Genomic DNA, 17,517 nt, shown 5'->3' with positions numbered 1-17,517 from the left:
TTCCTCCAAGCACTCTCCCAAGCAATACTGAAGAAAATCCAAAAGGAGAATGCAAGGCCCTCAATATGGCCGAATTCTGGGAGGAAGAAGAGGCAGTGAACGCCACTGAGGAAGACCTCAATGGACGTCCACTGACCTCCACTGAGTTCCCCAATGAGGAACCTTGGGAATCTGAGGCTCAAACTGAGACCATAGAGATTCCATTAGACTTACTTCTGCCTTTCATGAGCTCTGATGAGTATTCATCCTCTGAAGAGGATGAGTATGTCACTGAAGAGCAAGTTGCTAAATACCTTGGAGCAATCATGAAGCTAAATGACAAGTTATTTGGAAATGAGACTTGGGAGGATGAACCCCCTCTGCTCACCAAAGAACTGGATAACTTGTCTAGGCAGCAATTGCCTCAAAAGAGGCAGGATCCTGGGAAGTTTTCTATACCTTGTACCATAGGCACCATGACCTTCAAGAAGGCCTTGTGTGACTTAGGGTCAAGTATGAACCTCATGCCCCTCTCTGTAATGGAGAAATTAGGGATCTTTGAGGTACAAGCTGCAAAAATCTCACTAGAGATGGCAGACAACTCAAGAAAACAAGCTTATGGACTTGTAGAGGATGTTTTGGTGAAGATTGAAGACCATTACATCCCTGCTGATTTCATAGTCCTAGAGACTGGGAAGTGCATGGATGAATCCATCATCCTTAGCAGACCCTTCCTAGCCACAGCAAAGGCTGTGATTGATGTTGATAGAGGAGAGTTGATCATTCAAGTGAATGAAGAATCCTTGGTGTTTAAGGCCCAAGGATATCCCTCTGTCTTCATGGAGAGGAAGCATGGAGAGCTTCTCTCAAAACAGAGCCAAACTGAGCCCCCACAGTCAAACTCTAAGTTTGGTGTTGGGAGGCCACAACCAAACTCTAAGTTTGGTGTTGAACCCCCACATTCAAACTCTAAGTTTGGTGTTGGGAGGTTCCAACACGGTTCTGAGCATTTCTGAGGCTCCATGAGAGTCCTCTGTCAAGCTAATGACATTAAAGAAGCGCTTGTTGGGAGGCAACCCAATGTTTTATAATTAATTATTTTCCTTTGTTATTTTATCTTTTTTGTAGGTTGATGATCATAAGAAGTCACAAAAATAATGAAAAAAGCAAAAACAGAATGAAAAATAGGAAGAAAAACAGCACACCCTGGAGGAAGATGCTGCTGGCGTTTAAACGCCAGTCAGCCTAGCAGTTGGGCGTTTAACGCCCAGTCTGGCACCCTTCTGGGCGTTTAACGCCAGAAAGGGGCACCAGACTGGCGTTAAACGCCAGTAAAGGGCAAGAACCTGGCGTTAAACGCCAGGAATGGGCACCAGCCCGGCGTTTAACGCCAGAAATGGCTCAAAACGTGGATTTTGATGCCATTTGGTGCAAGGATGCCTTTTCCTTGACACTACAGGATCTGTGGACCCCACAGGACCCTACCATCACTCTCTCTCTTCTTCCCCCATTCACCAATCACCTCAACACCTCTTCCCCAAAAACCCCTCACCTATCAAATCCTACCCTTCTCTTCACCACTCACATCCATCCTTCATAAATCCCCACCAACCTCACCCTTCAAATTCAAACCACTTTCCCTCCCAAACCCACCCATAATGGCCGAATCATTCACCCCCCTCTCTCCTATATATACCCCTCTTCAACCCTTCATTTTCACACAACCTAAACACCACTTCTCCCCCTCTTTGGCCGAATTCACCACCATCTCCCTCTTCCTCATTTCTTCTTCTTCTACTCTCTTCTTTCTTCTTTTGCTCGAGGACGAGCAAACATTTTAAGTTTGGTGTGGTAAAAGCGTTGCTTTTTCGTTTTTCCATAACCATTATGGCATCCAAGGCCGGAGAAACCTCTAAAAAGAGGAAAGGGAAGGCAAAGGCTTCCACCTCCGAGTCATGGGAGATGGATAGATTCCTCTCAAGGGTGCATCAAGACCATTTCTATGAAGTTGTGGCCTTGAAGAAGGTGATCCCCGAGGTACCCTTTTCACTCAAAAAGGGTGAATATCCGGAGATCCGCCATGAGATCCGAAGAAGAGGTTGGGAAGTTCTTACCAACCCCATTCAACAAGTCGGAATCTTGATGGTTCAAGAGTTCTATGCCAATGCATGGATCACCAAGAACCATGACCAAAGTGTGAACCCGAATCCAAAGAATTATCTTACTATGGTTCGGGAGAAATACTTGGATTTTAGTCCGGAGAGTGTGAGGGTGGCGTTCAACTTGCCTATGATGCAAGGAGATGAGCATCCTTAAACTAGAAGGGTCAACTTTGATCAAAGGTTGGACCAAGTCCTCACAGTCATATGTGAAGAGGGCGCACAATGGAAGCAAGATTCAAGAGGAAAGCCGGTCCAATTGAGAAGGCATGACCTCAAGCCCGTGGCTAGAGGATGGTTAGAGTTCATACAACGCTCAATCATTCCCACTAGCAACCGGTCCGAAGTTACCCTAGACCGGGCTATCATGATCCATAGCATCATGATTGGAGAAGAAATAGAGGTTCATGAGGTTATAGCCCAAGAACTCTATAAAGTGGCGGACAAGACCTCCACCTTGGCAAGGTTAGCCTTCCCTCATCTCATTTGTCACCTCTGTTATTCAGTTGGAGTTGACATAGAGGATGACATCCCCATTGATGAGGACAAACCCATCACCAAGAAAAGGATGGAGTACACAAGAGATCCTACTCATCATGAGATCCCTGAGATTCCTCAAGGGATGAACTTTCCTCCACAAAACTATTGGGAGCAACTAAACACCTCCCTAGGAGAATTGAGTTCCAATATGGGACAATTAAGGGTGGAGCACCAAGAACACTCCATCATCCTTCATGAGATTAGAGAAGATCAAAGAATCATGAGGGAGGAGCAACAAAGACAAGGAAGAGACATTAAGGAGCTCAAGCACTCCATAGGATCTTCAAGAGCAAGAAAGAGCCGCCATCACTAAGGTGGACCCGTTCTTTGATTTCCTTGTTATTTGTTCTTCTGTTTTTCGAATTTTATGCTTATGTTTATCCATGTTTGTGTCTTATGATCATTAGTGTCTTAGTGTCTATGCCTTAAAGTTATGAATGTCCTATGAATCCATCACCTTTCTTAAATAAAAATGTGCTTAATTGAAAAAGGAAGAATTGCATGAATTTTGAATTTTATAATAGTTTAATTATTTTGATGTGGTGGCAATATTTTTGTTCTCTGAATGTATGTGTAAACAGTGCATATATATCTTGAATTTGTGGTTCATGAATGTTGGCTCTTGAAAGAATGATGAAAAAGGAGACATGTTACTGAGGATCTGAAAAATCAATAAAATGATTCTTGAAGCAAGAAAAAGCATTTTCAAAAAAAAAAAAACCGAAAAAAAAAAGAGAAAAAAAGGAAACGAGAAAAAAAATATATTAGAAATAAGAGTTGTGATCCAAGGCAAATAAGAGTGTGCTTAAGAACCCTGGACACCTCTAATTGGGGACTTTAGCAAAGCTGAGTCACAATCTGAAAAGGTTCACCCAATTATGTGTCTGTGGCATGTATGTATCCGGTGGTAATACTGGAAGACAGAGTGCTTTGGGCCACAGCCAAGACTCAATAAATAGCTATGTTCAAGAATCATCATATCTTACTAAGAGAATCATTAGCACTATCTGGACTCTGAGTTCCTAAAGAAGCCAATCATTCTGAATTTCAAGGGATAGATTGAGATGCCAAAACTGTTCAGAGGCAAAAAGTTAAAAACCCCGCTCATCTAATTAATACTGATCTTCACAGATGTTTTTGGAATTCATTGCATATTCTCTTCTTTTTGTCTTATTTGATTTTCAGTTTCTTGGGGACAAGCAACAATTTAAGTTTGGTGTTGTGATGAGCGGATAATTTGTATACTTTTTGGCATTGTTTTTAGTATGTTTTTGATATAATCTAGTTAGTTTTTAGTATATTTTTATTAGTTTTTAGTTAGAATTCACTTTTCTGGACTTTACTATGAGTTTGTGTGTTTTTCTGTGATTTCAGGTATTTTCTGGCTGAAATTGAGGGACCTGAGCAAAAATCTGATTCAGAGACCAAAAAGGACTGCAGATGCTGTTGGATTCTGACCTCCCTGCACTCGAAGCGGATTTTCTGGAGCTACAGAAGCCTAATTGGCGCGCTCTCAACGGCGTTGGAAAGTAGACATCCTGGGCTTTCCAGCAATATATGATAGTCCATACTTTGCCCAAGATTTGATGGCTCAAACCGGCGTTCAAAGTCACCTCAAGAAATCCCAGCGTTAAACGCTGGAACTGGCACCCAAATGGGAGTTAAACGCCCAAACTGGCACCAAAGCTGGCGTTTAACTCCAAAAAGAGTCTCTACACGAAATTTGCTTCATTGCTCAGCCCAAGCACACACCAAGTGGGCCCGAAAGAGGATTTTTATGTCATTTACTCATTTCTGTACACCTTAGGCTACTAGTTTCTTATAAGTAGAACCTTTTACTATTGTATTAGAGAGCTTTTGATCACTTTTAGATCTTAAGTAGACTTTGGTAGCTATCTTCATTGTATGCTATCTTAGTTCCTTGGGAGGCTGGCCATTCGGCCATGCCTAGACCTTATGCTTATGTATTTTCAACGGTGGAGTTTCTACACACCATAGATTAAGGTGTGGAGCTCTGCTGTACCTCGAGTATTAATGCAATTACTATTGTTCTTCCATTCAATTCCGCTTGTTCTTTATCCAAGATATCACTTGTTCTTCAACTTGATGAAGGTGATGATTGACGCCCATCACCATTCTCACTCATGAACAAAGTGACTGACAACCACTCTTGTTCTACTAGCATTCGAGGCTCTAGTGAATATCTCTTGGATTCCTGATTGCACGATGCATGGTTGATCGCCTGACAACCGAGTGCTCGCCTGACAAACGAGCCAACCATTCCGTGAGATCAGAGTCTTCGTGGTATAGGCAAGAACTGATGGCGGCATTCAAGAGAATCCGGAAGGTCTAACCTTGTCTGTGGTATTCTGAGTAGGATTCAATGACTGAATGACTGTGACGTGCTTCAAACCTGTAACTTACTGGGCGTTAGTGACAGACGCAAAAGAATCACTGGATTCTATTCCAGTAGGGGAGGGAACCACACCGGTGATTGGCAGCACTGTGACAGAGTGTGTGCATTAGCTTTCACTGCGAGGATGGGAGGTAGCTGCTGACAACAGTGAGACCCTACACGAGTTTGCCATGGAAAGGAGGAAGAAGGATTGGATGAAGGCAGTAGGAAAGCAGAGAGACGGAAGGGAAGGCATCTTCATACGCTTATCTGAAGTTCCTACCAATGAATTACATAAGTATCTCTATCTTTACCTTTATGTTATTTTCGTTTATCACCATCATTACCATTTGAGTTTGCCTGACTAAGATTTACAAGATGACCATAGCTTGCTTCAATACTAACAATCTCCGTGGGATCGACCCTTACTCACGTAAGGTTTATTACTTGGACGACCCAGTGCACTTGCTGGTTAGTTGTGCGAAGTTGTGTAATGCCATGGTATTGAGCCACCAAGTTCTTGGAGCCATTACCGGGGATTATGAGAGTTGTGAAAAAGTATAGTTCACAATTTCGCGCACCAGCCATCCTATGACAGTTCTTGTGGGGATAAGCTCATTCCTTTCATTTTGAATCACTGTCATGCCTCCCTTCTTGGGAACAACTTGTACTGGACTTACCCATGGGCTATCAGAAATAAGGTAAATAATTTCGGCTTCCCAAAGCTTCATAACTTCCTTCTGAACCACCTCTTTCATGGATGGATTTAATCGCCTCTGTGGTTGTACAACTAGTTTAGCATCATCCTCAAGCAAGATCTTGTGCATATATTTGGTCAGATTGATCCCTTTTACATCACTAATAGTCCATTCAAGAGTTGTTTTATGACTCTTGAGCACCTGAATAAGCACCTCCTCTTCCTCTTGTCTTAGGGAGGAACTTATGATCACTGGATAAGTGTCCTTGTCACCTAGGAATGCATATTTCAAGGATGGAGACAAAGGCTTCAACTCTAGCTTAGGAGGTCCTTCCTCAGTACTAGGAGTGCCAATCTTTTCCCTTTGCGGTGCTAGCACATCAACTTTAAGCAGAGTGTCTTCAGAGGAAGTGTCCAGATCATCTTCAAGCTTCCCAGCTTCAAGCACTTCTTCAATCAGAGGTTCAATGATGTCGATCCTCATGAATCCTTCAAAATCATCCGGATGTTGCAAAGCCTCTAAAATATTTAGCACAATCTCCTCCACATTGACCCTCAGAGTTGCTTCACCCTTCTGTACGTCTATAAGAGCTCTTCCTGTGGCTAAGAAGGGTCTTCCAAAAATAATGGATGCATTCTTGTCCTCTTCCATATCCAGTATCACATAGTCAACAAGGAAGATAAAAGAACCTACTTTCACAAGTAGGTCTTCCACCACTCCAAAGGGGAACTTGATAGAATGGTCAGCTAGCTGGAGACAAATACGGGTAGGCTTTACTTCATCAATTTGGAGCTTCCTCATTAGTGATAGTGGCATGAGGTTGATTCTTGATCCAATATCACATAAGGCTTTCCAAATAAGGGTGTTTCCAATAGTATAAGGAATCACAAAGCTCTCAAAACCCTGCAGTTCTCCGGGAGACTCCTTTGGATTATTGCACGGTATTCCTTAGTAAGTACCACTATCTTTACTTCTTTCTAATCCCTCTTGTTGCTCAACATCTCCTTCATGAACTTGGCATACAGGGGCATTTTTTCAAAGGCTTCTATAAAGGGGATGTTGATTTTAAGCTTCCGAAAAATTTCAAAAAACTTGGAGAATTGCTTGTCCTTTTCTGTTTTTCAAAGTTTCTGGGGGTATGGTAGTTTGGTTTTGTACTCTGGGGCTTTAGGGAGTGTAGGATAAGTGTCACGAGTGACTGGAAAGAGATTATCAGGGTGCCTGGGGGAGATGTTTTTTGAATTTTTGTTAGCATCCAGTGCCCCCCCTCTCTGGGCATTCAGCGCCCATAGTGCTCCCTGCTGGCGTTTAGTGCCCTTGGTGGCATTCTTGGTTTCTGCAATTTTTCTTTCTGATATCTCTTTTTCGCCCCGTTCCTCATTGTTCTGATGTTGAGTAACTAATGTCTTGCCACCCCTCAATTGAACTGCCTGACATTCCTCTCTGTATTCGGGGGCTGTATTGCTAGGTGGGGTGTGTTCAGGTGTTCATTGGTCTTTCTAGTTTATTTGCATCCGGAGGTCCTTGAGGGAGGCTCGAGTTTCCTGCATAAAGCTTTATTGGCTCTTTGCAAATTCTGCAAACATGGATGCCAGGTCAGGGGTATTCTGAGAGCTGCTGGCATAAGTCGATTGACGACTCCTCCTCCTTGGTAAAAGTTCTGAGAACAAGGGACACTATTGGTACGTTTGGAGGAACTTCCCATGTAATGGACCGCCTCATGTGTATAGTGGTCATAGTTGCAAGTTTCACCTTGAGAGGAACTACCACGCATTTCATATGGAATATTTGGAGAGGCACTCTAAATCTTTGAAACTGGGCTCTGCACGCCACTTAAGTGTTAAGTGAGAAGACTCATCTGTTGAACTAGAAGCTTATTCTGAGCAAGAAGTGCATCTATAGTATCCACTTCCAGAGCTCCTTTTCTTATTGGAGTCCTTGTAGATGAGTATAAATAATGGTTATTAGCAACCATCTCAATTAGCTCATTGGCCTCCTCAGGTGTCTTCTTCATGTGCAAAGAGCCACCCACAGAATTATCCAAAGACATTTTGGCCATATCAGAGAGTCCTTCATAGAAAATATAGACCCTAACCCAATCTGAGAACATGTCAGAAGGGCACTTCCTGAGCATTATATTGTACCTCTCCCAAGTATCATATAGGGATTCGCTCTCTCCTTGCCTAAAAGTCTAAACATTTATCCTCAACTTAGTCAATCTCTGCGGGGAAAAGAACTTGTTCAGGAACTTGTTGACTATTTTATTCCGGGTGTTCAAGCTCTCCTTGGGTTGAACATCAAGCCATTCCCTTGCTCGATCCCTCACAATAAATGGAAAGAGTATTACCTTATAAACTTCAGGGTCCACTCCATTGGTATTTACAGTATCACAAATCCGCAGGAAGTTAGAGATGAACATATTAGGATCTTCCTATGGAAGTCCATGAAACTGGCAAGTTTGTTGCACTAGGATGATTAGCTGTAGGTTGAGCTCAAAATCATCTACTCCAATAGGAGACACACTAATACTCCTTCCATTGAAATCAGGAGTGGGGGCTGTGTAAGAGCCCAGAGTTCTTCTAAGTTGTGCATTATCATTCAGATCCATGGTGAACTCTCCCTATTCCAGCACACACAAACAGAAAACATAGAAAAATGAGAATCTCTACATCAGAGTGTAGAGGATTCCTAGTGAAGTATCCTACATAATAGAATAAAAATAAAATAGAGTAAGAAATGAACCAAAATTTTTAAAAATAATTAAGAAAATTTAAATTAATAATTCAAAATTTAAACAAGAGGGAATACTGATACTACATGGATACCAAACTTAATTTATGAAATTAATGAAAAATAAACAAAGACCGGTTCAAAAATTAAAAGAAGAATAAATAAACAAAACTAAGAAGAATACCCAATCTAAGCAACCAAACAACTAGTAGTTGTCAATCACAAACAATCCCCGGCAATGGCGCAAAAAATTTGGTGTGGGAATTCGAGATTTCCACAGCTTAACTGGTAAGTGCACTGGGTCATCCAAGTAATACCTCAGGTGAGTGAGGGTCGATCCTACGAGAATTGTCGGATTGAGCAACAATTGTTATCCAATTGGCTTAGTTAGGAAAACAGAAAAGGGATTTTGATGGTTGAAATTACATAGAACAGTAAATAAGAGAGTAAAGAAAGCAATTAAAAGGTTTGGTGTAAAAACAGTGAGAGAAAACAGTAAAAGTTTTGGAGATATTCACTTTTTCGGATTAAAAGTTCTTACCAACTATTTTAACAATGCATGATTCATTCCATGACAAACTGTAAATGTCTAAACCCTAATATCTTAGTGATTTAGCCTCTTTTAACCTTCATCAACTGCCACTCTCGTGGTCACTTAATTCCGGTTAGAGGGTTAATTTCAAAAACTAGTTTATAGCCACAAAAATCCCAATTACCTAAAGCTAATAGAATTATATGTCACATATCCCAATTAGTTCATGTAATTAGCAATTTGGGAGGAATTTATTTTCAAACTATTATTCAAGCGAGATAACTCTCTCAAGAATCACAAGAACTCAAGTAGAATAAGGGTCATACTCTCGTTTCACTCAGATTCATAATATTAAGAACAAAAACGACCCTTGAAACTAAATCAATACATTAATTAAAATAGAAGAATAATAGTTCTAATCTATAGAAATAAATAGAGCTCCTAACCTTAACCGAGAGGTTTAGTTGCTCATGACTTACAGAGAAACTAGGGTTCTAAAAAGTGGGAAAGGGCGAAGATCCAAGATACAAAAGATCTTTTCCCTTTTATACTAACCTAATTTGATACGGAAATAAAATAAAATAATAAATTCTAAGACTAAAAGATATTGTTTGTAAATAAAAATTATAAAAAGAAAATAAAATAAAACTAATAAATGCTAAATCCACTTGAGAAGCCAAAGAGAGAGTGAATTCGGTGAGACTGCTAGCGTTAAACACCATTTTGGGCGTTTAACGCCCCAAAGGGGGCAGACTCGCACATGCTTGTATCCCCTGCTGGCGCTAAACACCAGCTGGGCGTTTAGTGCCCAAGGTGGGTTCTGCCAGCTTTTCTGTTTTTAGTTCCAAACTCTGCCAAACTGTTCCAAATTTTACCTGAAATCATAAAAACACCAAAACAACTCAAAGTAGCATCCAAAGGAGATTTTTGTATTGAAATCAAGTAAAACTAAATAAAATCTAACTAATTAAAAAAACTCAAAATGGCCATAAAGGGTGCAAGATGCTCACGCATCAGAACTATCAATAACAGAACCAGCAACAACATCAAAATTTACTCAAAAGAAATAAAAGAACCATCGACAACAAAACCAACAACAACAACGAATTCTACTCCGAAATTTGGTGAATATACTAACCTTTGAAAAAGACATCGTTGAGTTGTAGGAGAGGGCTTAGTCTGATGCTATTGCTCGGCAAAAAAAGGGCTCCTCGGTGACGATTGCTACGATGACGCTAACTGCTGCGACGACCTGAAATGATGCGGCTACTTGGTGACGTTGAAGGCGTCTTGGCAACGGCGATGGCGACAAGGAAGAGCAGACTGGACGATGGGACTCTCTGCTATGGCTGGGACAGACGGCACGTTGAGAGCAGCACAAATGCACTAGTGCTCCTGCGTGAGAAGGATGGAGGAGGATGGACTACTCAATGGCTCGCTCTCAATCTCAGAAAAAGAAGGAGGAGGATGAATTGAGTATTTTAAAAACAAAAAAAAAATGAAGAAAAAAGGCATTGTGTTTATTGCGTTAGGAGTTTTGTTTCTAAGTTATAGGATAAAATATTAAAAGAAGTATCATTATGTGATAATTTTTTGTTCCATTTAGTTCGGTTAACTTTATCGAACCAATCGAAAATCGAATCAAACTGATCGATTTAAACTAAAATAATTAAAAAAGTTAATTTTTTTGTTTTCAATTTAGTTATTGTAAATTTTGGTTCGATTTTATAGTAATTTTTAGTCTTATTTGATAATTTACACCCCCTAATATAGATGAGTAGAGTATAATAAAATAATTAATCGATAATAATGGACAACTCACAGTAATAAAGTAGTCTTAAAATCTGTTCTAATAAAAGGTTGTTGTAAAGTGAGTAAAAATAGCTAGGTTGACCCAAAAAAGAAAAGTGGTGAAAATAGTATATTCCCTGATATGCTGGATATGACAGTGGCTTTTCAGGTTTTTGTCAGAATATAAGAGACCATTAAAATACATACATCCTCTAAAGTGACTAAACAGAGACAGCCGATATACGAGAATGTTCTTGTCTTTGATCTACAATATGCAGATTTTTCAGCATATTTAACTTTGGTTTTTAAATTCAACCTTACAGTTTGTCCTTATCGGAATTTGTGATGCTCTATATTATTAATTCAATTATTACTCACTTTGATATATAAAACTTGTTAAGGCTAGGAACTAGTTCAACTAATGCTGGATTTGTCTAGCTTTCATTATTATTAGGTTACTTTAATTTCATTGAACCAAACAAGAAAGAAAGAAAGTTTTAGCAGGGAGTTGCTGTGGAGCTTGGCCAGATGTATTTCCTGAAGGCCAAATCATTGTAAAAATGGCCAAGATTTGAATGAAAAAGTATCAAGTGCGACATAAACTTACAAAGTATAAGAGCATCTGCCTTAGAGTGCTTTTTGGAGTTTTAAATTTATAATCATCCTATATATATACTAAAATTAATTAATAAAATCAATTATTATTAATATAAAATATATATTAAAATATAAATATATATTAAAATAAATTAAATAATAGGGCAATTTACCCAAATAAATAAATCTCAAGAAATGTTTACCCAAATACACAAAATGAAATCCTCTTACGTGTATGTGCAGAAACCATTTTGTATGTAAACTGTGGTAAGCAACCACGGTTTCAAATTCGAACATAAATCGTGGCAGTTAGGGACAGTTTATGAATGTTTGTCCGTTGTGTGTAAACCGTGGAAGGTTCCCACGGTTTACGAAGGGAGCTGGCAAAGCATAAACCGTGGCAAGTTACCACGGTTTATGAAGAAGGCGACATGAAGAGAAACCTTTGTGGCCTACCACGGTTTATGAAGGAGGAGTGATGTGCATAAAACCCTGAAGGTTCCCACGGTTTACAATCACGGAAACTCTATATATATGTGAGTGATTCAAGCTCCATAAGAGATCATTTTCACAATGGCAAGTGAGGGAGAGAGTTTTCTAGCCTTAGTGCATTGCTCTGGCAAAATTAAAAAAAGCAAAAGCGAGGGTGTGAAGTTCACTGACAGAGAACCACTCAGTGTTTTCATCAGTTCGTCAAGCACCATGTCAGATTCGAAGAACAGCATCTTGCAGAAGTTTGGCGTGTTTGGTAGCAAGTGGGTGAAGAAACTATACTACAAGATCCCCATCGCAGTTGTCTCGACCGGTGTTAAGTATGATACCTTTGTGGTTAAGGCTGATGAAGATCTTAGGGTTTTGTTCCATTGCGTAAGGAGTTTTTCGGAAATCAGAATCCATGAGTTGTTCGCGAAGTTGGAGGTCGATGTTGAAAGTTCTGGGGCATCCGCTCCAGTTCCTGGCTCGACTGCCGCCGGAGGTGCATCTAGTTTGATGCCTACGGTCAGACCGTATCTTCCACCAGTAGCATCCCCTTCATTCGCGGCTGATTTAGACCGTACAGAGGTTGTTGGTTCTGTACCTTTGGAGAATGCAGCAGTTTTTGAGCCTCCTCACGATGTCAGCACTGGGGGTGGCCTGTTAACTTATATGGAAGGCTTTGGTGGACCCGATCGAGTAGAGAATGCAATGTGTGACGATGACTCTGACCAGGAGCCTGTTGATATCGTAGGGGACAGCGACGATGACACAGGTGCAAATCCACATACGCAGCATATGCCTTCAAGTTCTGCTTCTCAACAGTACCCTCCACACTTCTCCGCACTAAACTTGGATGCTCTGGCTCAACAGGAGAACGGTGGTAACACAGTCGGGGGCTCTTCTACAGAATTTCAGATCGGGCAATCATTCTAGAACAAAGATGAAGCTGTGCTGAGTTTGAAGGACTATAGCATCCGGCGAGGTGTTGAGTACAGAGTCATCGAATCAGATCATCTGAAGTATCATGGAAAATGCAAAGAATTCGAGAAGGGTTGTAGTTGGTTGATTCGAGTAGCCCTGCGTGCACGTAAGGGAACTTGGGAGGTTAGGAGGTACAACGGGCCACACACATGCTTGGCAACCTCTATTTCGAGTGATCACCGTCAGCTGGATTACCACATCATCTGTGCGAGGATTCTTCCGTTGGTTAGGGCAGACGCTGCGGTTACGATAAAGGTATTGCAACAAGTTACAGAAGCTGATTACGGGTTCCGACCTAGCTACAGGAAGGTTTGGATGGCCAAGCAGAAGGCAGTGGCACAAATATATGGCGATTGGGGAAGAGTCGTATGCGGACCTGCCACGTTGGATCTTAGAGGTCCAGTCAACAATGCCCGAAACAATCACGGTGTTGAAGACCTCTCCCGTTCGGCTTTGTGGTGAGGTTGACGAGTCGACGGTGTACTTTCACCGACTTTTCTGGACATTTCCACCGTGCATTGAGGCATTCCGGCATTGCAAGCCCCTTGTCAGTATTGATGGTACCCACCTGTATGGCAAGTATGGAGGGACGCTGCTGTTGGCGATAGCGCAGGATGGGAACTCGAACATCCTACCGATAGCATTTGCCCTTGTGGAGGGAGAGAATGCAGAGTCGTGGTTATTCTTCTTGTCCAACCTACGAGAGCATGTAACTCCTCAGGAGGGTATCCTTGTTATCTCCGACAGGCATAATGGGATCAAGGCAACGCTTGAGGCACCGGAGAATGGGTGGCTCCCTCCTCGTGCTTTCCGAGCGTACTATATTCGGCATGTGGCGGCCAATTTTGCCCTTACGTTCAAAGGTAAGGACTTAAGGAGGATGCAGGTGAATGCTGCCTACGCAAAGACTGAAGCAGAGTTCTATTACTGGTTTGACATCATGCGGACTGAGAATCCAGCAATGTGTGACTGGGCCAACCGGATGGAGTACGACAAATGGACCCAACATGAGGATAGTGGTTGACAGTTCGGGCACATGACAACCAACATTAGTGAATGTGTGAACTCTGTGTTAAAGAGAACTCGCAACCTTCCGGTCACATCTTTGGCTAAGTCAACTTACGGGAGGCTTGCTCAGCTATTTGTGGTTCGCGGACAGACAGCAGAGGCACAAGTCGAATTTGGGCATGAGTTTTGTCAAGCCTTGGTCAAGGCTATTGATCGGAATATAAGAGACTCTAGGTGCTTCACAGTGACGTTGTATGATAGGCATCAATCCGAGTACACGGTCGCCGAGACAACACCAACCGGGAGCTTCTCGCTGGGTAGCTATAGAGTTTCCCTTAAAGATAACACATGCAACTGTGGCCACTTTCAGGCGCTGCATTATCCTTGTTGCCATGCCATTGCGTGTTGCGCATACTCCCGCCTTAATTGGGCGTCATATGTTCACGAGGTATATCGTATGAGTGAGGTGTTCAACGTTTACAAGCAGGGTTTTTTTCCACCTATCCCTGAAGGACTGTGGCCTCCATATGCTGGGCCAACTATCATTCCTGACCCTGATTTGAGGCGTGCAAAAGAAGGTCGTCCAAGGGCAACCAGGATCCGTGGTAGTATGGATCAGTCTCAGGAGAACCTACCGAAGCGTTGTGGGCTATGCCGTCAGCCTGGGCATACGCGGAGGAACTGTGACTAGTGAAGACAGACTGGTGGAGGGTCAGCCTAGATATATGCCGTTTATGATGTCGTCTATCTGGTTTTAGTTTTTTTTAGCCATGTATAGTTGGTTAAGTCTATGACTGCCAACATGTTAATTTAATGCGCTAATTTCGTATTAATAAATTATGTTTATTTAAGATGTTTGATTGATTTACTTTGGTATCATTCAGAATGCGCATGATAATTCTGACTGAAACGTTGGTTATGATAGAAGACCAAACCGGTTTATCTACCAAGTACAAAGAAAAATAACATTATACAAAACCATAAAGATAGACGTCTAACTAAGATGCTAAGTACATAAACTGACATAGTTCCTACTGGGCTGAAAATATGACATAACTAATCAGAATCCTCAATGGTGTCACTATCATCATCGTCAAACTGACCAAGCAAGTGACCTCCGGTGCCACACAATAGAGGACGCCTAACCCGCCTCGGTCTCTGATCTGCCGCTGGTGCTGATGGCTGTGCAGGAACAGCGCTAAATGTGGATGTAGGTGTCCCTCCTAACGTGAACCAGGGGTCAGACGGAGATGCTGCAGGCTGGTTGAGGTCAACAGCCAGCTGAGGCTGAACGTCGTCAATCCGTGGCTGCTGATCAGCGAACTGGGCAGGGTCCTCAGGCATATGTGGCCTATAATGAGTACCATCGTCATCCCTGAGCATGTCTGCTATATCCCTGTAGAACTCTGACTCAGTAACAGGATCATCGATCTCCATCCCGACAGCCGCCGTAGTAAACTCAGCAAATGCATGTGGGGCCACGTTCGCAAAGAGCTGAGAGCTACTACCCACATCGAAGGTCGGCTGATCCATAGCTGAGGCTGAACCAACTACATCCTCACCAACAACGTGCTGAGTGCCATCATCCTCAACGGATGGTCCTCGACCTCGAGCCCCTGCACGACCATCCCGCCCAGGCTGACGTCTGCATCTACGTCGAGGAACACAATAATCCACTACATCCCCATGCTCAGGTCCAGGGAGGTCCTCCTCCAAACGGTCGGCAAACTCCCGCCACTCTTGATCCATGGTTCGGGTGCCTATTCGGTGACGCCGATCGACTCGCCTGTTATCTGGTCTGTCGTAAACGTGCACCCTGGGAGGAGCCTGGGACGACCCTCTGTGACGTGCCTCCTCAGACAACAAAATCGGCCTCGGATCCTGGAATGCAACATCCGGGGATAGGAATCTGTGCGCCACACGGCACCACCAATCCAGGTACTCTGATGATGGACCGGGGTCAAGGACTCGATCAACCCATATGACTGACTGAAGCCGATTCTCCCAAAGCTGATGCCACTCCCGGTAATACGTGGGGAACCAGCGGTCACCACCCCTGCCATCCTTCGCATGTAGCCAATCTATGTTCAGAGCCGACTGAGGGAGATGCTGAACACCGCCGAACTAGGGTAGCACCCTATCGACCTGATGCCACTCAGTCGCTGCAAAATATATCAGGCTAGTGATGGCAGTCCAAAGCCTACGGTGCTCCTCAACTAGTATCTATGGATGAATAACAGCAGCAACCTCGACAGAAGAATAAGGCTCCCACACAAACTGTATCGAAACAGTTAGAATGTCGTTAGAACATGACATTTAGCATAAACCAATGCAAGTAAGAGCAATAACTAAATGACTCACATCGTGGACACGCAATCGATCCAACAAAAGGCGTGCAGAAGCTAATCTTTGAGCCCCTCCATCGTTTCTCGGCATAAACGTAGCCCACCTACGATTTTGATTCAAATGATGTCAAAACGAAGAATAACACATGATGTTGAACAATTCAAGAACCGAAAATATAAAACCAAACCTGGAAGCAAGAGGAAACCCAAATCCATCAAAGCCACTCGGCCTAAGTGGGAAACCTCCAGAAAATCCAAGACTGTAGAAGCTGTAGCGGCCCAGCCAAGTTAACAACGTTTCTGTTTGTTCCACGACAAAGATATCTATACAACCAGGCCAGTGCAGCCGAGCCCCAGCTATATCTACCCAAGTCGTCCAACGATGCCAAATAAGGCAACCAGCGAAGGTGGACCCTGTTTGCATTCTTGTCCACAAACAGCTGAGAGGACAACAGCATCAGAATATAAGCACGAGCGTATACACGCACGGTCTCATCACTAGCATCTACTGGGAGAACCCGGAACCTCTCATGGAACCATGTGTAGCACACTGTCATCAACTTAACTTTACTCTGTGGAGGTAACTCCCTAAACAACTCCCAGAACCACACCCATGCTGGTCTACCGTGTTCCATCAGATTCTCAAACTCGGTCAGGCACCCACTAACAAACTCACCATCGATCGGCAAACCAAGCTGATATGCCACATCTTGCAAAGTAATAGTGCACTCACCAAAAGGCATGTGAAAGGTGTGCGTCTCAGGATGCCACCGCTCAATAAATGCGCTAAGGAGAGGCTCATCAACCCAGAATCACTGACTGTTAAGCCTAGCCAAATGATACAAGCCCGCTGTCTCCAGATAGGGTATAATCCGGTCGTGTAACGGCATATTTTGTTGTCTTCTGACGCCGCTAATAACCCTAGCAGGTTGCAAAATGTGGGTAACAAAAACCATCAACATACATCCATCACTAATACCATCAAACATAACTTATAAAAAATTACTAGAATAACAATAAAAATAAAAAAATTAAATTCTACTAACAATAACCATGGTAATAGCAATTTCTAACCAACAAGTAATATTTTTACTAACAATAACAATAATAATATTAATATTTATATAAATAACTCTAATCAGAATAACAATAAGGATAAACATAATAAAATATATTTTTACCAACAATAATCCTAATAATATCAATATTTATATAAATAATATTAGTAGAAATAACAATAAGAATAAGAAAAATAAAATATTCTTACTAACCATAACCATAATAA

At 42.2% G+C, this 17,517-nt stretch overlaps 1 protein-coding gene across 1 annotated transcript; it reads left to right on the top strand.

Annotated features, from left to right (window-relative positions):
* Positions 1-13,915: 13,915 nt before the first annotated feature.
* Positions 13,916-14,578, top strand: LOC114927571 (uncharacterized). The gene has a single exon (XM_029297603.1). The coding sequence runs from the start codon at positions 13,916-13,918 to the stop codon at positions 14,576-14,578; it is 663 nt and encodes a 220-aa protein (XP_029153436.1).
* The last annotated feature ends 2,939 nt before the right edge of the window (positions 14,579-17,517 follow it).

Source organism: Arachis hypogaea, chromosome 4, assembly GCF_003086295.3.
Source record: "Arachis hypogaea cultivar Tifrunner chromosome 4, arahy.Tifrunner.gnm2.J5K5, whole genome shotgun sequence".
NCBI classification, from domain to species: Eukaryota; Viridiplantae; Streptophyta; class Magnoliopsida; order Fabales; family Fabaceae; genus Arachis; species Arachis hypogaea.
The sequence above is the reverse complement of the archived record's forward strand: the minus strand, read 5'-3'. Positions and strand labels throughout refer to the sequence as shown.